Raw genomic sequence first — 21,121 nt, forward strand, 5'->3', positions numbered from 1 at the left:
TTCCTGTGGCTCGGCCTTCCCTGTCCTGCCCCTTGGCACAGCCTCCACTGTCCGTTCCACTGGCTGGTGTGATATGGAGCCTTGCTCATCTCCCTGTCCTCGTGGCTGGCTCCCGAAGGCGTGGGCCTGTCTCGCTCATTCTTGTATCCCCAGCTCCTCAAATAGATTCTCAGATATTTGGGGGATGAATGGGTGGATGCCCACTTTTTAGAGGAAACTGAAACTCAGAGAGTGGCTTTCTCGGAGCTGCAGGACACAAGCTGCTGGTCTCCAACCCTCTAGGGTCTTGGACTTTGGAAGAAATCATCGAGGTTCCCCCTCCCCAAGTCTGATCTACCTCCCCCCCTCCCTGTCACGGGCAGGACACCTCCCTGGAACATACCAGGAGCCCCTGCCCCCTGCATGGGCAGCCTCCAGGGCAAGAGGCTCACTCCCCCCAGGGTGCCTGCCCACCCACCCCCACACCCAGACAGTTCCACCAGGGTAAGGCCTTTTCTCATACGTCCTGCAAACCAGAGATGCTCCACCAGTACTGGTGAGCGGGCAAGGAAGACGAACCCACAGAAAACAAGGGAGGTCGAGGGATGCCCAGAGTATTTGGGGACACAGGGGGCAGACATGCTCTTGGGTGCTGGCCTGCAAATTCTCACAGCCAGCCCCTCCTGGTACACAAAGGTGTGAAGTTCAGCCAAAAAATGAGGCCCCAGGAGAAAAGTATAACAAGTTAAAGCTGGTCACAAACTGACAGAGCTCTAAAGAGATGGCAGAGTGGTTCTGGGGTCCTGGAAGCCCACTCCTCTGACTGTGGCTGCCCTGCCAGCCAGACCCAGCAAGCTCCCTGTGGGACCCACGTGTATCCACACGGCCGTGCCTCTGGGCAAGGCATCGTGTGTGCCTGATGTGCCCTTCCTGCCAGCCCAGTGGAACCCCGTTCGCCCCTGCTGCACCCTCATGTCCTCTCAAACTTTCCCCTAGAAACAGGCCTTCTTCCCGCTCCCCTGGATGCTTAGCTGACACAAGCCGGTCTCGGCAACTCACCCGCATGCTGCTGGACAGGGCTCTCCTGGGCCAAGGAGAGAGGACTGGTCTGTGACAGACTGGGTACTTTGTACCCCCAGAAACCAAAGTTTCCAAAACAAAAATCCACACTCATGTGCCCCCAAAATGGGATTTTGTGCTGTTTCCAGATACAAAGGACAACCTGAGGGATGTAAACAATGGGCCAACCCAGGAACCGGGGGTGGGGTGGGATTTCCATGGGGCAAGAGCATGGTCCAGGAAGGTCCAAAGTGAAATAACTCAGGCGATGATCTGGGTGCCCCCCTAGCTCTCACCCACCCCATCCCTGGGCCCCAGCACCAAAGCCCATGAGACCCACGCTTCCCTGTGCTTGCTCTTCTCCCCCTCCCTCTGCGGCCAGATCCCCAGAGGCCTCGTCCCCTCTGACTGACCCCAAGCTCCTCTACACCCTTGCTGCCCATGACCACCTTCAGTGGTGACTTGCAAATTGTGGCTGCCCTGGACCGATGCCACGCATCGCCCAGGGAAAAGTCCCGACTTACCTTTTCACCTGACCCTCAGAATTCTCAGAGCCAGATTCTTGGATCTCCCAGCAAGCTCTTCGCTGCCTCAAGAGGCCTGGCCATCTCCTCAGGTCCGCTGCCCTGCCCATGTAGGCTCCAGGCCTGCCCTGGCCATGGTGCACTTAGCCGAGCACTGGTGGGGTCCCTGGGACTGCCCTTCCACCGAAACACACACCCCAGCTCACTGGGGCAGCGACAACTCCACATGCCGGTTCCTGCTCCCACACCTGGAGCTGCTCTGGTCCTCTGGTCCTGGAACCACCAGCGAGGACACAAACCCCCGACAGTGTTTCCATCAGATCCCAAAGAAGCTGCGGGGAATGGAGCTAAGAGGCATAGAGACCCATGCAGGCTCCATCTCCACGGTTGGGACCCAGGACCACCTCCCCTGGGAATGAAAGGCTATCCTTTGTCACTCACCCTGGCAGCAGGATAGCTGTGGCCAAGAAAAGGAGGGCGGGGAGGGTTACCTGCAGTCCTGGGGGAACCACCTTCCTTCCAGCGGGCAGGGAGCAGGCGCTCCTGCCAGGCCGGCCTGGCTTCCAGGGTTCCAGCAGCCCCATTCACCCCACCCCAGTCCCTAGTCCCGGCAGCCTGGCTTTATGACTTCATGTGCTGAAGTCACCTGGAGACAATGCTGAGCGTTCCACCCCCTCCGACTCCAAGCCCAGCCCACCCACAGGACTCCCCGCAGGGTAAATGAGGACAATGCCTGCTGGCCCACGTGGGGAGGGGATGTAGAGGGCAGTGGCGCCGGCCGCTCCTGGCACCATGGACGATGCCGCGGTCCTAAGGAAGAAGGGTTACATCGTGGGCATCAACCTTGGCAAGGGCTCCTACGCAAAAGTCAAGTCTGCCTACTCCGAGCGCCTCAAGTTCAACGTGGCGGTCAAGATCATCGACCGCAAGAAGACGCCCACCGACTTTGTGGAGAGATTCCTTCCCCGGGAGATGGACATCCTGGCCACCGTCAACCACCGCTCCATCATCAAGACTTACGAGATCTTCGAGACCTCAGATGGGCGGATCTACATCGTCATGGAGCTCGGCGTCCAGGGCGACCTCCTCGAGTTCATCAAGTGCCGGGGAGCCCTGCATGAGGATGTGGCACGCAAGATGTTCCGCCAGCTCTCCTCGGCCGTCAAGTACTGCCACGACCTGGATGTCGTCCACCGTGACCTCAAGTGCGAGAACCTTCTCCTCGACAAGGACTTCAACATCAAGCTGTCCGACTTCGGCTTCTCCAAGCGCTGCCTGCGGGACGGCAGCGGGCGCATCATCCTCAGCAAGACCTTCTGTGGGTCCGCAGCCTACGCGGCCCCCGAGGTGCTGCAGGGGATCCCCTACCAGCCCAAGGTGTATGACATCTGGAGCCTGGGCGTGATCCTCTACATCATGGTCTGCGGCTCCATGCCCTACGACGACTCTGACATCAAGAAGATGCTGCGCATCCAGAAGGAGCACCGTGTCGACTTCCCCCGCTCCAAGAACCTGACGGGCGAGTGCAAGGACCTCATCTACCGCATCCTGCAGCCGGATGTCAACCGGCGGCTGCATATCGACGAGATCCTCAGCCACTGCTGGCTCCAACCCCCCAAGCCCAAGGCCATGTCCTCTGGATCCTTCAAGAGGGAGGGTGAGGGCAAGTACCGTGCCGAGTACAAACTGGACACCCGGTCGGGCTCGCGAGCCGAGCACCGGCCTGACCACAAGCTGGGAGCCAAAACCCAGCACCGGCTGCTGGTGGTGCCCGAGAACGAGGACAGGCTGGAGGACAGGCTGGCCGAGCCCTCCAGGGCCAAAGACCATCACACCTCTGGCGGCGAGGTGGGGAAGGCGAGCACCTAGCGGTGGTGAAGGGCCCCGGGGGGTATGGTGTGTGGTTTGTGCTCAAATTAAGTAGACAGGGAGGAGCTGAAGAAGGCACAGGGGGCAAGGAACAAGTAAAATCCGTCAATTAAACCACTATTTTGATTACGTTCTATTAGCTTTCTTCCACTTAGTAGCAGAGACATTAATTACTGACCACCAAATAAACCACAAAGTATATACAGCAATCAACGGTGCCCAGTGAGGAGTCTTTTTCTCTGGGTCTCTGCCTACCTCCATCCCTGCGGCGTGGGGCCCAGAACCAGGCCTCAAGGCACAGGCAGACCCCGCTGAGAGGCCTGTGGGCAAGTCTGCCTGCCAGACCCAAAGCAGTCTCCCTCTGACCTGTTCCCTCTCCGCAGTGCCCGCAGGGCGGGGCCAGGCCCACGCATGCCACCACCTCGGGCTGACCCCGCCACGCTCCTTCCATTCCCCCAGGTCACCCGAGATTGGTGATCTATGGCCCTTGAGCCCTCCTCTCCCTCCCCCCGCTCCCACCCCGGCTGATATCTTGCCTCTGGGTGTCCTGTCTTCCCCAGCCTTTGCTTCCTGTGTGGTCACCCATCACCCCTCCCCACCCCACCCCAGCATGCTCACGACACTTGCCAAGTGTTTTAATGGTCGTGGCTTCAGGACCTGGCCTTGGGGGGGGCCTGGCCTGCAAAGTGTCCCCTCCCTGTCTGACTCCTACCCACTTGGACACCTGCCACTTCACCTCCTGAGGTCTCTGTTGGGCTAAAGTCCATCCTTCCCTATGGGAGAGAAGCACCCAAAGCTGCACCCTTCCAATACCTAGTCAGCCCCACCCGTATGCCCACCCTGCCCTGGTAGCTTCCAGGGTGTGCCTGAGGCTTGGCCATCCCGGGAGCGGGCCAGAACTCACGGTTGAGAGGCAGGTGTCAGGTCCTTGGCCTGGCCTCCAGAGGGGGCCAGTGGACAGACAGAAGGGGGAGTACTAGGGATGACAAGGGACAGGGCTGGCTGTGCTCCAAAAGGCCAGACTCGAGCCTGAGCAGGTGCCCAGTGTGCTTCCAAGGGCCCAGTCACCCAGATGGCACCACCCATGGTCCCATTCGCGGCCTTGAAGATACCCAATTCGGGAGCCAGATGGCAGTTATGGTCCCAGCTCCGCTGGGGGGCAGCCTGAGGCCTCTCCCCCCTGCTGTGTAGCAGGCCACCCAGGCTCTGAGAGCTATCGGGACCAGCGGCTGCCAGGCCTCCCAGCTCGGGCAGCAACACCCCCTGCTCATGGCTGTGCCAGTGGGGTGCAGGGCACTTTCTGGGTCTGCATGGAGCCCGACCCCCCTCCTTTTCACCGGAGGCCTAGGTTCCTGTTGTCTGGGGGCTAGTGCAGATGGGTGTGGTGGGGGGCTGCAGCTGGTGACCTGGCAGAGCCCAGAGCTCTGGGGGAGGGGGTCAAGGAGACAGAGGCTGCCTGCCCCAGGGCAGGTCTCTTTGGTCCTTCTGGAACTGGAAGCCAGGTGTGTGGGAGGTGGTGACAGCTGAGGTCACATCAAAGGGACACTCCCCCTTCCAACAGTTTGGATCTAGCCCACATAGGGTGACTGCAAACCTAATCTGAAGGGCACAACTTCCAAGAGTCTCCATCCCTCCCTTGGAAGAGGAAGGAACTGGGGTGGGAGGGCCGAGGCGGGGGGCAATCACACTGTGAACTCAGCCCAGGCAGGGATGCCACAAAAAGGAATGCAGGTGTGGTGGCAAATCCATTGCCTTCGCCAGGCAATGGTCACCAGTCACCCCAGCCTGCAGCTTCTTCCCTGGGAGGCCCTGGCAGCCCGAGATGGTGGCATAGACTGTGGCTGGCCCTGGGCCCGGCATGGGCAGGAGGGAAGGTGGCCCCGCGAGGTTGCGCTGTCGTTCTTTAATGACTGTTCGGACCAGGGTTAAATAGAAAACAGTACAAATCTTCTGGATGCTCACTGAATGCTGTCCTTGCAGTGAGCGAGCGTGTCCTGGGTGCCCAGGAGGCCAGAAGTCCTCTGCCAGGTGGCCAGTTGCCCAGCCTGGCCCTAGAAAAAGTCAGAGGCTTTGCGGCGGGCGGGCAACTGCAGTAGGTTGTCTGTGATGGAGGCTGGGTCCTGGCTGAGTGGGGTGCGAGTGGCCGAGCCAGGGGCTGGGGTGCCAGTAGGTGTCTGGGGCCCACCGGCCGGGGTCTTGAGGTGGGTCGGGCGTGCTGGGGATGGGGTGTAGCTGGCCCGCAGGGCGCGGTCGGTGTACTTGCTGGCTGTCCTGCTCACCAGGCGCTGCAGGGCTGGGGACATGGCGGGGCTCAGGCCTTTCGGGGTGAGGCTGAGGGAGGGGAGAGGCAAGGTGAGGACCAAGGGGCAAGCTTGGGAAGCACACGTTCATTCTGGACAGAGGACACTACAGGGTGGGGCACAGCCTAGCATACCACAGTGGGGGCCAAAGCCAAGGTCAGGTTGCAGTGCTGCCCTTGCCTGTGATGGGGTGAAGGGGGGTGAGCTGGAGACCCTGCCCTCTCCAGGGACAGATGATGATGCCTGTGCCCACAGGATGGTAGGAGATTGTAGAGGGACGACACTGAAGGCACTGCCTAGGGACAAGCCAAGGAGGCCATGGAAGGAAGGACAAGGAAGGGTCCCGTGTCCCAGCTCCACGTGGACCCACCTGGAGTCACCCTGCAGACCACGCGTCCATTCCCATGGGCAGGGAAGTCCCGCCCCCTCACCTGGCCAGGTTCTCTGTCACTCTCCGCAAGGCCTCCTGCTTCTTGGCCCGGTTCTTGGCGGCGGCCTCATTGGCCATCTTCAGCCCCAGCCGCTCCCTGCGCCCCGGCTCCAAGATCTGCAAGGCAGAGGTGGTATGGGTTGCCTGTGCCAGCCTGGCCTCCCAGCCTAGATGGTCCCTCATGTGACAGAGTGGCTGCAGGGGCACCAGCCTCTTCCCTGAGGCTACCAGGATCCCAAGAAGTCACCTCCTCTGAAAACCACCCCCCAACCCTGCTCAACATGGCCTACCCACCTGCCCCAGGCACAGCTCTCCAAACCCATCTCATCTTCCTCTCAAAGCCAGGGCTGCCAAGTTATGGGCCTCTGATGGTCTTTCGGGGAACAAAAAGTCTGGTTTTGGGAAACGGACTTTAGCCCAGTGGTTAGGGCGTCCGTCTACCACATGGGAGGTCCGCGGTTCAAACCCCGGGCATCCTTGACCCGTGTGGAGCTGGCCATGTGCTGTGCTGATGCGCGCAAGGAGTGCCCTGCCAAGCAGGGGTGTCCCCCGCGTGGGGGAGCCCCACGCACAAGGAGTGCGCCCGTGAGGAAAGCCGCCCAGCGTGAAAACAGAGAGCAGCCTGCCCAGGAATGGCGCTGCCCACACTTCCCGTGCCACTGATGACAGCAGAAGCGGACAAAGAAACAAGACCCAGCAAATAGACACAGAGAACAGACAACCAGGAGAGGGGGAAATTAAATAAATAAATAAATCTTTAAAAAAAAAAAAAAAAAAAGTCTGGTTTTAACTGGCTTTTTTGGACCTTCGTATAAACATCCTTCTGCACTTACTGACCAATTGTATTTCTCTGGGTAACTTCCCTTATGTGTCCTTGGCCTGTTTTCCTACCAAGGTACTTGTTTTTTTCCCAAAAAACCTTTAAGAGGTTTATAGCAATTATATTACACTATATCATGCGTATTTGTTTTTCCTCTAATCATGTTTTCTGTTGTACTTCGTGGTTCTATCAGCGGTCACCCAGCTGTCACTTCCTTTGTGAGCTCTTCCTCTGCTTGTGTTTTGGAGAAGTCCTTCCTACTTTGAGATCAGATTGAAGACATACTGCTTTTCTTCTCATCGGTTTATGGTTATTGCTTTTATGGGGAAGGTTTTCAACTTTCTGGAATTTTGTTCTGCTGTGCATTGTCTCCACTCTGCCATTTGGCCCAACCTGAACTGCCATGTCTATCACACCCTCAATTCTTACTTGGACTGAGGTTTTTTTCAGAGTTTCTCTCTCCTCTACTGACCCGGAGATTCCAGGGGCCAAGGGGCACTTCTAAAATATCCCTGGCCTCGTGATGTGCTTTCATTTGGACAGTTTGGGACCCTTCCCGTTATTTGCTCACAGGTTTTCCTTTGGTTATCCTTGTGTCCCAGGCATATTTGAGAATTAAGGCACTGAGCCCTCTGCCTGATACATATGTATATTTATTTTTTATTCCCCCTCCACCCCATGCCCCCTCCAATGCCCTGGGAGTCTTTAACCTACTTTTTGTCTCTGGGGATTTGTTCTTTTGAGAGATCTCTTATAAGTGACATTATCCAAAATTTGTCCTTGTGTGTCTGGCTTGTTTCATGGAGCATGTTTTCAAGGTTCCTCCATGGTCAAGTAATATTCCACTGAATGTAGGTACATTTTGTTTATTCATTTGCTTGTTAAGGGAACTAGGTTGTTTCCACCTTTTGGCTGCCAGGAATATGAGTGTACGAATATCTGTCTTGAGATCTCTTTTTCACTCTCTGAGTATATACCTACCTAGAAGTGGAACAGCCAGGTCTGACAGTAATTCTATAATTTAACTTTTTGAGAAACTGCCATATTCATTTCCACAGTGGCTAAACCATTTTAAATTCCCACCAGTGAGGCACTTGAGTTCCAATTTCTCCACATCCTTGCTAATATCTACTTTTTTTTAAATTTTTATTTTATTTTTATTTTTTTTTTTAAAGATTTATTTTTATTTATTTAATTCCCCTCCCCTCCCCTGGTTGTCTGTTTTCTGTGTCTTTTTGCTGCGTCTTGTTTCTTTGTCCGCTTCTGTTGTCGTCAGTGGCACGGGAAGTGTGGGCGGCGCCATTCCTGGGCAGGCTGCTCCCTCCTTCGCGCTGGGCGGCTCTCCTTATGGGTGCACTCCTTGCACGTGGGGCTCCCCTACGCGGGGGACACCCCTGTGTGGCACGGCACTCCTTGCGCGCATCAGCAGTGCGTATGGGCCAGCTCCACACGGGTCAAGGAGGCCCGGGGCTTGAACCGCGGACCTCCCATGTGGTAGACGGACGCCCTAACCACTGGGCCAAAGTCCGTTTCCCTACTTTTTTTTTTAAATAGGAGTCACCCTTGTGGGTGTGAAGTGGCATCTTGTTGGGGTTCAGAATCTGCATGTCCTTTGCGGCTGATGATCTGCTCCATTCTGTCTGAACATGCATGGTCTTTATGAACTTGCTCTGGGAAAGGACGGGTGGTGCCACACTGGAGAAGTCTTTCCACCCAAGGAGCCAGCCCTGGGGCCTTGCCCTCTGGAGGGCATTCTTCCAATGTCTGTGGTGAAATTGTGTGGTTTTCTTTACAAAAGTTAGGGCTTTCACCTTGTTGTTCTAAATGTTCTGTCGCTACAGTGAGTGGGATCTCTCCTTCCACTGCATTTCTAATTAATCACTGCTAGTGTTTTCGTGGGGCCAGTTCAAGATCGCCTCTCAAGTCAGTCACCTAACTAGACCTTAAGACTTGATTATTTTTTTTTTTTAAAGATTATTTATTTATTTCTCTCCCCTCCGCCCCCCGCCCCGGTTGTCTGTTCTCTGTGTCTATTTGCTGCGTGTTCTTTGTCCGCTTCTGTTGTTGTCAGCAGCATGGGAATCTGTTTCTTTTTGTTGCGTCATCTTGTTGTGTCAGCTCTCTGTGTGTGTGGTGCCATTCCTGGGCAGGCTGCACTTTCTTTCACGCTGGGTGGCTCTCCTTTCGGGGCGTACTCCTTGAGCGTGGGGCTCCCCTATGTGGGGGACACCCCTGCGTGGCACGGCACTCTTTGCATGCATCAGCACTGCGCGTGGACCAGCTCCACACAGGTCAAGGAGGCCCAGGGTGTGAACCGTGGACCTCCCATGTGGTAGACGGACACCCTAACCACTGGGACAAGTCTGCCGCCCCAAGACTTGATTATTAATTCCAGGCTTTCAGACTTGATTCCTTGTGGTTTATGAAGCAGATAATTGACATCATCCACCACTTTGCCTCTGTGACAATGCAAACTCCTACCTCCTGCTATCTCTTGGCAGTCTGCAGTCAGCGTGGCCAGGGTTTCCCAACTTCTGGGCACCTCTTTTCCTTCCAAGCCATGCCAGGTGCTCAGTTTCCCCCACCAACTGACTGCAGATTGGAGCACTCGCCTACCCAGCATCTCTCCAGGGCCAGACCTACCTGCCCACTGGCCCATGGCGTGCTGGGCAACCGCCACTTCTATGTACCATTCTGTTGCCCAGCTCCCCCGGCGCTGCTGGCAGTTGGGGTCCCTCATCGTACCCTCCTGCCCTACGCCCAGGCGGGTTTGCCCTGCCATGCAACCTCCCTTGCCCGCTCCAGGCCTCACTGCCTCCACTCTTATATGCCCGATAATGCAGGCAGGTGAGCCATCTGGTGTGTCCTTAATCGTGCTCTCCAGTGAGCAGGGTGATTCCTTTGCAAGCAAATGGGCCTTGGGGAGTGGAAACTACATCCCAGAGAGCACCGTGGGTTCTGGGATCTTCCAGCACTTGGAATTCCCAAACAGTCTCAGGGCCTCCAAGACCCCGCTGCATCACTGAACATCCCCCGCAATCTCTCCTCAGAGCCCCACCCATCGCCCCACAGCAGAGTGGCCTGAATCTCATGGAGGGGTGCTGGTGCTGTCCCGGTGTGCAGCCTTACCAATGGCCAGCCTGTCAGACAGCTTTGCTTGAACAAGGAGTACTGGGATCTCCTCCTTGGGAAGGACCCTCCCCCCACCGCAGCCCCAACACCTACTGCCGCAGCCCTCGCACCATGACCCACCTTGAAGGCCGGTCCTGGAGTCCTGTCCACGTATGGAGTTTCTGATCCTTCTACCCTCAAGGGAGTGTTCTCCACCTCGCCCCAGGTCATCAAGGGGGACTCGTTGACACCTGTAGATGGACAGCCCGTCACAGCTGCTTTAAGCCAGCGAACCCCAGACGGGGGTGCTGTTTGGACCCTCTTGCCTTCCCCAGGACCCCGAAATCCTTGAAGCCATGGGGTTCAGCCTGGGGTGCCTGGGTCGATGAGGCTCCATCCAAGCAAAGAACCAGGAAGCTGAAGGGCCCAGTGGCCTCCTGGAGGTCAGTGATGAGGCCCCACCCAGAAAAAGAGGGGACATAGGGTGCTTCAGGGCCCTCCACTCCCAGGACCCTGGCCAGCCTAGGGCAGGAAGAGGATGCCACAGGAACCGGGAACCCATCCCAGAATCTTAGATGCTTCCCCCATGAACAGTCAGCATGAGGAGAGACAAGAACCCAGTACCCTGGCCACCCCACCCCACAGGGTTCCACGAGTTTCTCTTTTTAAGTATTACATACATTCTCTGTGACCTATTAACTTTAATTTTAAAGAGTGATTAAAAAAAAAAAAGTATCATATACAAAGTACCCCACCCGCCAACAACACCCAAACGAAGACACATCACTCTAGGACTGTCGGTGATGTGCCAGAAGAGTCTGGGCAGAGGGGAGACTGGCCCGGGGCTGGGCATGGCACCCGTGTCCCTGTGTGCCCAGCCTCCTGTGGACCAGAGCCTGGCTTTCATGCATATTTCGCACAGGTAAGGAGCCTCAACTAGCAAGCCCTCCGGGGCACCCACTCTCACTGTGATTAAGCAGTGGGGCCAGACCACACCTGGGCCCCTCAGTGCGGGCATAAGAGCTCCATGGCCTTTGGGTTACAACCAACCCAGATTTTGCCTGCTGAGTTTAGACAAGGCATGGAAATGGAAACTGAGTGGGTGGTGGTAGGTAATGTGGGTGGCAGGTCTAGGCAGGAATAGAGGGCTCACATCACAGGTCAGTTGCGGTGGAGTGTCCACACTGCAGGTTGGGGAGGGGTGGAGATAGGGGTCGCAGGCCAGGTCTGCCCAGGAGCCCCATCTGCCGGTGGCCTGGCCCAGCCTTTACACAGACGGGAAGATGAGGTCCCTAATTTATGCGGTGTAGGCCAAACTAAGCAGGTACGGAGTGGCTGGCTACCCCCAAGGAGCCTACCTCCCCCACTGGCTTGCCATTTACAGGCCATTTCTCACCAGGTGCAGGAGAAGGAGTGGCGACAAATCCAAATCCACCCACTCTGGGGGGCTCCTGTGGGATCAGCTCCTTGCCGTCAGGGCCCACCTTGCCCTGTTTGTGCTGGAACAAGCAGAGAGCTGGATTTGGAGGCCAGGGGTGCCTGCGGGCCAGAGAGACCCTGCCCCCTATCACGCAAGCAGGTTCACAGGCAGACGGACAGGGGACACACTGGAAGGTACCTCTCCTTCCTTGGGGGCAGTGAGGGAGGAGAAAGGAGACTCCCACCAAACCCAGGGGAGGCCTATGGTGGGCATTCCAAGCAAGGGAGGCTCCCCCTCATCACATCCAGTACTACAGCCACCATCAGACACTTTCAGAGGACTCTGACTTCAGGTCAGCAACCCCCATCCCTCTGCAGGGGGCCATGCTCTGGTCTCTTTCCCACCAGGCACCTAAAGAATTTCCAGAACATTCTCCCTACCACCTGCTTCCTACCTTTCTAACCGCTGGCATCAAGAGCCTCCATCTGAGAGGACCCACTTGTTCTGTCCTGGGCTCAGGAAGTTGCCCCATCTGAGCCCAGGACCCCGCCAGCCCCAGGCTGCTCACCTGTGCATTGAGGGCGGCCGCCTGCTGGAGCTGGGACCTGCTCAGGGCCTGGCTGAAGGGGTCCTTGAGGAAGCGCGTGTTCCTGTGCACCACCTGCCGGGGCTTCTTAAACAGCTGCTCCTCGTCAGGGACACCTGGTGGAACGAGCAAAGGCGCTGGCAGGTGGCAGGGAGGTGGGCAGGCTATGCCTAGGCTGGTGGCTCAATAGCCTGAAGGAGAGGAGCAAAGTCCCTTTCCCTCGGCCAAGTCACCCCCAGGTCAAGCAGAAACATCGAGATTAGATCAGGTACCACATCCATGGTCCCTAGGTGAATCTTGCCCCCTGGCTGACTCTGCAGGCAGCCACCTTGCCCCCTGCCTAAGGGAGACCAGGAACCAAAGCTGCTGAGGCCCAGAAAGCCAAAGGCCCAAGCACACGCACACCCAGAAGACCAGACATGCCCGGCTCTGCCCCATGCCTCCCTGCTCAGCTGTGCCCACTCACCCTCAGGGTAGTACATGAGGGAGTTTTTGGCCTTGTACTTCCAGGTCTCCACTCCGGCCTGACTGCTCTCGATGGCTTGGTGCTCTGCTGACGGGAGGGTGAGATTATCTTTCTGCCTCTACAATTGCAGAGGGAAGTGAGTCAGAGGGGCTCCTCCCAACCTGACACTGCACCCCTGGCCCCAAGACTCCCTGTCTCCCCAAAAGAGGGAGCATGCACCCCTGCACCCAGGGACACCTTCTCAAACTCCTCCTCAGCCTGGTAAAGCCAGGCATGGCGGGCCCGGCTCTTCTCCTTGGCCACTTCCATGACCTCCTGGAAGGAGGCGTTGTCCTCACTCGTGTACCGGCTCAGGAAGACGTCTAGGCTGGGCAGTGGCTCCTTCTCCTCCTCTTCTCCAGCCTCTCCTGTTCAGGGGTCGGAGGCAGGGGACACAGTACTGTAAATGGCATGGACAGCCAGCTTGTCCATCCCAGGAATCATGCCACCCTCCAAGGAGGGCCAGTGTGCCCACCTCAACCCCTGTTCCTGGGTTCATCCAAGGGAGCCCATGCCACCAGAGGATACCCTGCCTGGGTCAGACCACAGGTACCCTGGCCAGCTCAGCTTGTCTGCAGAATAAATGAAGCAAATGATCAGATGTGGAATTGGAGGAGGGTGGAAACAGGCTTTTGAGCAGGGTTGATGTGATCACAGTAGGTTCTTCTCCACTACAACTGCCCCAGCCTCATAAGATCTGCCTCCAGAAACCCGACTGCTGCCAAAACTCCCCAAGCAGGACCCTCCTCCTTCCTGGTACCTGTGCCACTGAGCACTGTCTGTCATCTAAGTCCCCCACCTGTCAGCAAGCTCAAAAGGCAGGGATCCCAGATGACCCAGTGGTCCAGATAGGGCTTCACATGCATGGAGACACAACTCCAGCCCCTAGCTCCAAAAGTGGTCCCCTGCTGAGATGGCACACAGCGTGTGAGCCTTTTCTTCCTATCCTAGGGAGTTCCAAACACCTACTTCGTGCAAGACTATGCAGAGCAAGGAGAGTTAAGGTTCAAGACTTGGGGTCAGGGGGATGAGGATTCAATTCCCATTTTGCCACCTACCACTGTTAAGATCTCAGAAATCACTGCCTTTCTGAGTCTCGATTTCCTTGTCTGTAAACATGAACAATGGTGACAACCACCACTGAGATTGTTGAAGTGTAAGTAAAAGAAAAAGGATCTGCAAACTTGCCTGTGATGCGGGTGCCACATTTCAGATAGGGAACCAAGCCCCAAGGACATGATCCAATGGACTGTGCTAGTGGCAGGAAGAGGTAGGCCATGAAGTAGAGAAAGCGGCATTCGTGTGAACACACAGGGCACCCACATAGGCATGGCATACTACCATGGGAACCCGGTAGTCTTCAGTGAGAAGACTCACTGAACGTGAGAGAGTCCCCATGGCATGCTTCTGAGCCCCAAGAAACTCGTCACATTCAGTATACTGATGTTGGACAAGACGAAATGCTCTTTCCTAACAAAATTTCCTTGTCAAAGTGGGACGTAGCACATAAGCCTGCATGTCTCAGGCTCAAGTAAATAAGCTGATCTGTCTATTCCACACATATCTGTTGAACGCCTACAACATACCACCCATGGTTCTACATGCTAAGAATACAGATGGGAGCATGGCAGAATCCCTTACCTCTGGAGGAGATGTTACGGGCAGAGACAATAAACAGATAAAAACATTTTTCTCCATGTTGTTTCCCACGGTGGGAAAAAAAAAAAGTTAGGCAGGAAGGCCCAGAGCCCCACGAGTTCTGTTACTTTATACTTAGGGTGGTCAAGAAAAGCTTCCCTGAGAGCACACCATCTAGGACAAGATTTAACGGAGAAGAAGCAAGAGTGAAGTTACTTGGGAGATGTGATTGCTGCAGAGGAGCCTCCAAGGTCCACAGGGCTCCTGGGGAAGCAGCTGGCACACAATGAGCAGGGCATGTGGTAAACATTCCATGCAGCAAATGGTCCACACAGCAAGCTGCACACACAGCGATCTGCCCACCCAGGGAGCAACCCGGTGTGAAGCTAGTGTTATTTCCATCCTACAGAGGAAGGCCAGAGGCTTAGGGAACTGCCCTCCATTTGGCAGCTGAACCCAGATCTCTTTCCTCCTGGACCAGTGCCCTCTGACTCTACAAGTTGTCATTTAGGCAAGGACACCTTCCCCCCACCCCCCGCTAAGATCCCCTCAGAACCTCACAGAATGAGAACCCCTGGTAAGCCCACTGTGTGCTGAAAGTGAGCACTTACTCACCTTCCTCCTGCCCTCGGCCCCGAGGTCGGGACTTGCTGCTCCCCATTCCAGGGCCTGTGTGCACCTCAGGGGTCTCAAATGTGGCTGGAGTCACATCTGGGGGATGATGGGAGGCAAGGATTAGAGAGTACCCAGACACACTGCTCAGCTGGCTTTCCTTTCTGCCACCCACCAGCCAACCCCTCTTACAGGGTGGTGGGGGCTCTCGAGACATCTTGCCCAGGGCAGAGCCAAACTTGATGGCAATCTGGCGCATGCGCTCCAGGTCTCCATTCTCCTCAGCCTCCAGGTACTCTTTCTGTGCCTGGAGCTTCTCCACATCAGGAAAAAAATCCCTCTGGATGACCGTCTGGAGGCCCTGTCAGGAGCGATCAGAACAAAAAATCAGAGGTGCCATCTGGGTGCCCCCACCTCAGTTCACCAATGGACAACACTAAGGCCCTTCCTGAGCGACCATCAGACCCCAGACTCCAGAGTTTGAGGATGACTATCCCATGTGGCCTTGCTGCAACCTCTAATACTACTGAATTCTCCAATTTCCATGAAACCCTTCTCGCTCCCCTCTCTAACTCATTGTTCTCCATCTCCTCTGCCAGCTCCACCTCCACACCAGAAGGATCAATGTGGGTGTTGTCAGCTTCATTCCCCAGTAACCTTCCTATCTAAATGCTTTTCCTATGGGACTTCAGTCAACCCATAATTTACACCACCACCGCCAGGTGAGACTCTCAAGCCTGCACCTCCCACCAGAACTGGCTCCTGTGCACCACACCCCTGCACCCAGCTGTCCACGGAGGTCAACAGCTTGGGCATCCCAAATTTAACAGATCTAAAACCTCAACTGGCTTCATCCCAACCCTGTGTCAGCTTCTCCGTCTGCATATTCACAGTGGACCAACGCCCACGTCAAAGGCAGTGAGAGGCCCACGCACTCATTGTGTAGCCTATTTCCACGACGCCTAGACTTTGCACTTTTCCGTATCGATGTCTAGAAAATCTCTGCCAGCAGCTTTCGTGTCAGTCAAAATTCCTATCCGCGCTTTAGTAAGAAACTTACCTTTTCTGACTCCTACCACGTATAAACAAACCCTCCCCCTTTTCTCCCCTGCCAACGCTGGTATTGCCTCTCTCATCAAAGACACCTCTCTGCACAGTATTCACTTGCCCCTCGGCACTTTCCACGTCCCCAGGACAGAGACCAGGGCTGCTCCATCACCGCGAGGAGACAGGGGAACCACCACCCGAGAGAAAGAACTGGAGAGGCGAGCCGCGAGAGGAGCGTGAGGCGGGAAGGGGACCCGGAAGTCGCCAGAGACCGTACCGCGCCTTACCTCGATGTATTCTTCCTCGTCCAGGACCCGCTGCTTGCTTGTCACAGCCTTCGCAGTCCCCGCCGCCCGCTTCCTCCCGGGCCCGGGTGCCTCGGGGAGCAACAAAGCCCCGGCCGAAGCGCCCGGAGACTCCATCGCTATCCCAGGACCGCACGGGCAGCGCAGGCGTATCGCAAACTCGGGAGGGGCGGGACGGCTCCAAGTGCGCAGGCGCCTCCCAGAGGCGGCCAATGAGAGAACTGCGCGCCTGGAAGGCCGGCCCGCATCCCGTAATGACGTTACTACGAACGCTGGGCCTTAGGGGAGTTGTGGTCTTGGCCCTTTCCCGTGCTGGTCATGCCGTCTCTGCTGAGGACACCAGGGGGCGCTGTGGTGGCAGTGGGGAGCAGGTCATACATCATAACAGAGAAAAATTCCAGCTCTGCGGCTCGCAAATAATCACGGCGCATACTTCGATATTGTTAACAAAACACACTCTTAAGAAAATTTGATTATATATGATTTTCAAAGTTTTAATTCAAACTTTATATTAAAAAAAGAATCCTAAGACGATTGTTGAACTAACAAAAAAAAAAAAAGCAAGAGAAAGGAAATCATGGTGGTTTGATAAAGAAATGCTTGGTTAAGGATGATTAGGCTTAACCAGCATTAAGCCTAATAACAGCAGAGTGGGCTTCCCCGAACAGATTCGTTTCTCATTGAAGTAGACCAAAAAGTTGCCTAAGCATTTTTTTTTTTTTTTTTACAGGAATGATCATTTCTTCCCCAAACAAGTAGGGAATTATGTCAAACAAACAGAACAACTTAGTCTAATTCTGCTTCATCCCTTCAAGCGCAGGGGCCTCCCCTGTTGATGGCTCCTGCTCTCATAGGGGGAGACAGACACTGTTAGTTAGATCATCCCACAAGCAGGTGTGAAATTGCAACTGTGCCACATTCAAGGAACGAGTTTGTACTTGGGGAGTCTGCTGTAGGAGGGGAGTCAGGGAAAGCTTCTCTGGGCTGGAAGCAACTGCAGATCTAAAGGATAAACAGGCATTGCTCAGAGGAAGAGGGAAGAGCTGGGGCAGAGGCTCAATGGTGGCAGAGGGCAGGGCAAGTTCCAAAGACTTTTGGGTAAGCACAAAGTGCAAGGAGGAGTGAGATAAACCCAGAGGGGTGGGGCCATGGTGAGGAGTTTTGGCTTTATTGTCAGAGCAACGGGAAGCCCTTGGAGGGCTATAGGCAGGGGAGAGATAGGTTCAGATCTGCCTTTTATGAAGAATGAATTAAAGAGGAGCGAGAGTGGGTGTGGGTAGACAAGACTGGAGGTGGCTGTCATTATCAATGTGAGAGATTTCAGAGGTTGACATCAGGCTGGTGCAGTTAAAACTGGATAGCAGATCTATTCTGGGATTTTTTTCAGAGGTAAAATCGACTTGCTGTGGGCCTGGGGATAGTGGGTGAGGGAGAGAAAGGCACCTGAGCCTGCTTTGGACAGGACAAAGCTCCTCTTGGAGAAGTCTGTGGGTTTCCAGGAGGGATGGTCAAAAGGGACAGCTGGATAGAAATGTTAAGCTCAGGATGAGGACAGGGCTGAAGGTGTATGTATGGTAAAGAATGAAAATCAGAGCCCAAGAGGGAAAGAGAAAGGCGGGAAGAGAATGGAGAGGAGAGGACTGTGCCTGGGACTAAGCAGTGCCTGAGGACTCTCTGTTAATGGTCAGGTGGAGAAGGTGAGTCTGGGGAAGGGCAGCTGTAGAGAGGAAGGAGAGAAAGCCCTGAACTGTACACCTCGGGCCATCTCCACATGACAAGTGACAACTCCACCCTGGAGGGCAACAGGCCTGGAACCGGGCAAATTAGGGATGCAGTTTCCAAGGGCTAGGTCAGGATTCTAAGGAAAGAGCTTCGTGAGAGTCAGGAAGGGAAACACCAGGGGCCAGAGCCAGTGCTGGGGAAGTCATGGCGGGGGCCACCACACGGGTCTAGAGTGTCCCGGGACCTGGCAGCCTTGTTTTCCACAGGGTTTAAGGATGGACTGTCTGGCCAGAAAACAACTTGACCCCCACCCCAATCCTTCCCTTTCCTTCCAGGAGACAGAACCAAATGCCCAAGCCAGAGGAGGGGGCTGTTCAGATGCCTTTTGGGGGAACTGAAGCCTTGGTTTCATGCTGCCCTTCACCCTGGACCAGGATGATGGATTAAATCCAACCTCCTCTGGCCCCACCCTAGGATGGCAGAGAGCACACACCATACCATAGGAATCCCCCAGTGGGGTGCAAGCCAGGATCCCCACCCACAAGGCAGGCCAGGAGCACCCAGGGGTCCAGGCAACCACCCACTCCGTGCCGGGGCTAGAACGGAAACTCTGGACCTCACTTATCCCAGGACTCACTGGGTTGTGCTGGCCCAGCCACACACACACACCCCCACCGTCCCCCCGCCGTCCCCCTCCCCCAGGCTAGGGGAAGGAAAGAGGATGAGCAGGATGGCTGGCTGTGGAAGCTGAGCCACGAGGCAGCTTTGGGACTGTGGACTGCTTATTTATTTCTCGGTGTCTGCATGGAACTACCAGATGAAGTTTCTGGAGAGGGAACTTCTGGAGATGACATCATCCACCCTTTTGATTCTACCAGTCTAGACACCCAGGTCCCATGTAGGGAGGGACCCATGAGCCATTCCAGGACCACCACAGACACTACTCTGGTATCTGAGATGGGGCAGACCAAGGCAGCTGGGCTGGGGCCAAGGGAGGGTCCATGTCCCTACTTGAGGAGAGGGGACAGACCAACTTCCAGGCATGGGAAGGAGATGCCACTGGGAAAGACTCTGGATTCCCCCAAATCGAAAAAGGGGTGGTTCCATTCCTTAGTGTCTTTGGGGGGGGGGGGGCTGGAGGAAGCTATGCCCTCCCTGTCCTCCCCCAAAGGGAACTTCTCTGGCCCCCCTGACTACTTGCCCCTTTTCACAAGGCAGATGGCCTGACCAGGGCTGCAGAGCCACCCCCAGCCTTCCCCACCCTCAGAGGGGCTCTAGCTTGCAGTTTGCAGGAAGCTATGGGGGAGGAGAGGGACTGGTGACTTCTCCCAGCTCCTCCTCAGGTAAGTCTGGCCTCTCTCCCAGCTCTCCCTACCAAAAAAAAAAAAAAAAAAAAAAAGGATTCGGCCAAGCCCAGGAGTGGCCCCCAAAGTCATCAGCCGCTCTCCGTGGGGGGTTTCTTGGCTCCGGACAAGAGCCTGGCGGTCGCTGATGCGCGCTTCTGGTGTCGCCACTTGGCTCGGCGGTTCTTGAACCAGACCTGAGGAGGAGGAAGGCTGGCTGCTCAGGCCGGGCCCAGGACCCACGTCCCAGCGGGCTTGCGCTGGTGTCCGCGGGCGGACGGGGTCGGGGCAGATAGGGACGGAGGCTCGGGTCGCGGGATGAGAACCCTTCCCCAACCCCTCCCTCCGCCCGGCAACACCCAGGTCGCCCCTCCCTTCACCCCCCTACAATCGCTTCCCTTACTTCTGAGATCCTCAAGTAAGCGAATCTTTTTTTTTTTTTTTTTTTTTTTAAGGTACCGGGCCAGGGATTGAACCCGAGACCTCCTATGCGGGAAGGTGGCGCTCAACCACTGAGTCACATCGGCTCCCCTGGGTTGGTTTTTCGTTTGTTTTGCTTGTTTTTATTTTGGAGGTGACCTAACTGGGAATTCCCATGTGGGAAGCAGGCACTCAACTGCGTGAGCCCCATCCGCTCCCGGGAACCTTTTTTTATCACCACGAGGAAAAAAAAAAAAGTTTAAATCAAAGAAAAAGAAAACTAGCCTCATCTCTCCCCGCCGGTTCCAGCGATAACTTCCCGCCCCGCGTCCCGGGTGGGCCCCCTCCAGCGTGCCAAGGCTGGGCTTCTTTAAAGAGAGGAAGGCGCGGGAGGGATGGGACCGACGGGAGGGACGGACGGAGGAAGGCAAGCCGGCCTCCGGTCCCCCTCTTGGAGGACGCGGGGCCGGGCACCCACCTCCACGCGCTCCTCCCGCAGGCGGATGCGGCCGGCCAGGCGCTCGCGGGTGCCCACGTCCGGGTACTGGTTCTGCACGAAGAGCGCCTCCAGGGCCTGCAGCTGCTCCTCGCTGAAGATGGTGCGGTGGCGCCGCGTGCGCCGCTGCGGGCCCGGGCCGCCCACGGCCAGCGCCACCGCCACGCCGGGCAGGGCCCCGGGGCCTCCGGACGGCGCGGGCAGGGCCACCGCGGGCCCCAGCCTCAGCGGCCACGGCAGCCGCGCGCCTGCGGGCAGGGGAGCGCGGTGAGTGCCGGCGAGTCCGGGGGGTGGGGGGTGCCCAGCGCGTCGCCCCCGGAGCCCGCCCGCCCGCCGGGGGCGCTGCCCTCTCACCCGGCCTGACGGCGGGCTCCGGGGGCCCGCGGGCGCCGCAGCAGCAGCAGCAGGCGCAAGGCGCGGCCTCGGGCGCCGCGAGCCTCCCGGGCTCCCCGCGCGGCGCGGGACTCCGGCGGCCGGCGGGTTGCGGGGGACGGGCGGGGCGGGCTGCGGGCTTGTGCTCGGGCGGGCTGGAGAGGATGTGCTCGATGGAGAAGGGGCAGGGCCGCCCGGGGCCCCGGCGGCTCGCCGCGCCCCCCGCCGCGGTTGCCATGCCCGCCCTCCAGCCCGCCCGCAGCCGCCGCGGGCATATATACGTCGGGGGGAGCGCGCCGTAATCCCCGGGCCGGCGCCGAGTCCACGCGGGCTAATCCCCGCGCCCTAGAGGAGCGCGCTAATCCCCGGCCGCCACCGGGCCGGGAGAGCCCGCAACGCATCCGGGCGCGCCGACCTCGCCGCGGCGGAGGAGGGGTGCGGGTGGGGTGCAAGAGGGTCTGGAGAGGATCCTCGGCGCCCGCGTCCGTCCTTCTGTCCGACCAGCGGCAGGCAGAAGCCTCACGGGGAACCCCACGGGGAAAGGTAGTGCCCCTGGTCCAGCG

The 21,121-nt window shown here is 57.0% G+C and overlaps 3 protein-coding genes across 4 annotated transcripts; 1 reads left to right on the forward strand and 2 right to left on the reverse strand.

Moving 5' to 3' along the window:
* The first annotated feature begins 2,255 nt into the window (after nucleotides 1-2,255).
* On the forward strand, nucleotides 2,256-3,560 carry TSSK2 (testis specific serine kinase 2). Its single transcript, XM_012520629.4, has one exon. The coding sequence runs from the start codon at nucleotides 2,355-2,357 to the stop codon at nucleotides 3,429-3,431; it is 1,077 nt and encodes a 358-aa protein (XP_012376083.1). The 5' UTR covers nucleotides 2,256-2,354; the 3' UTR covers nucleotides 3,432-3,560.
* ESS2 (ess-2 splicing factor homolog) lies at nucleotides 3,541-16,355 on the reverse strand. Of its 2 annotated transcripts, none has more exons than XM_004480955.5 (10): nucleotides 16,188-16,355; nucleotides 15,046-15,214; nucleotides 14,857-14,952; nucleotides 12,802-12,971; nucleotides 12,565-12,682; nucleotides 12,081-12,214; nucleotides 11,489-11,591; nucleotides 10,234-10,343; nucleotides 6,163-6,278; nucleotides 3,541-5,762 (listed from the first exon to the last, which is right to left on the reverse strand). In XM_004480955.5, the coding sequence occupies exons 1-10, from the start codon at nucleotides 16,320-16,322 to the stop codon at nucleotides 5,483-5,485; spliced, it is 1,431 nt and encodes a 476-aa protein (XP_004481012.1). In that variant the 5' UTR covers nucleotides 16,323-16,355; the 3' UTR covers nucleotides 3,541-5,482. The 2 variants fall into 2 exon arrangements, with proteins under 2 accessions (XP_004481012.1, XP_071066025.1); XM_071209924.1 differs by lacking the exon at nucleotides 3,541-5,762 and adding an exon at nucleotides 5,811-6,027.
* Nucleotides 16,356-19,345: 2,990 nt separating this feature from the next.
* On the reverse strand, nucleotides 19,346-20,796 carry GSC2 (goosecoid homeobox 2). The gene is made up of 3 exons (XM_058281806.1): nucleotides 20,541-20,796; nucleotides 20,169-20,434; nucleotides 19,346-19,467 (listed from the first exon to the last, which is right to left on the reverse strand). Exons 1-3 carry the CDS (start codon nucleotides 20,794-20,796, stop codon nucleotides 19,363-19,365), a joined length of 627 nt encoding a protein of 208 aa, XP_058137789.1. The 3' UTR covers nucleotides 19,346-19,362.
* Nucleotides 20,797-21,121: the final 325 nt, after the last annotated feature.

Source organism: Dasypus novemcinctus, chromosome 19 (genome assembly GCF_030445035.2).
Source record: "Dasypus novemcinctus isolate mDasNov1 chromosome 19, mDasNov1.1.hap2, whole genome shotgun sequence".
Taxonomy (NCBI): Eukaryota; Metazoa; Chordata; class Mammalia; order Cingulata; family Dasypodidae; genus Dasypus; species Dasypus novemcinctus.

Excerpts from the sequence above, each read along its gene's own strand:
- ESS2 (XM_004480955.5), bottom strand. The coding sequence starts at position 16,322 with ATGGAGTCTCCGGGCGCTTCGGCCGGGGCTTTGTTGCTCCCCGAGGCA. Across the intron at positions 15,215-16,187 it reads ACGAGGAAGAATACATCGAG|GGCCTCCAGACGGTCATCCA; the intron begins GTAAGGCGCGGT and ends CGCTCCTGACAG. Across the intron at positions 11,592-12,080 it reads CGGCCGCCCTCAATGCACAG|CACAAACAGGGCAAGGTGGG; the intron begins GTGAGCAGCCTG and ends TGCTTGTTCCAG.
- GSC2 (XM_058281806.1), bottom strand. The coding sequence starts at position 20,796 with ATGGCAACCGCGGCGGGGGGCGCGGCGAGCCGCCGGGGCCCCGGGCGG. Across the intron at positions 20,435-20,540 it reads GGAGCCCGCCGTCAGGCCGG|GCGCGCGGCTGCCGTGGCCG; the intron begins GTGAGAGGGCAG and ends CCCTGCCCGCAG. Across the intron at positions 19,468-20,168 it reads TGCGGGAGGAGCGCGTGGAG|GTCTGGTTCAAGAACCGCCG; the intron begins GTGGGTGCCCGG and ends CCTCCTCCTCAG.
- TSSK2 (XM_012520629.4), top strand. The coding sequence starts at position 2,355 with ATGGACGATGCCGCGGTCCTAAGGAAGAAGGGTTACATCGTGGGCATC.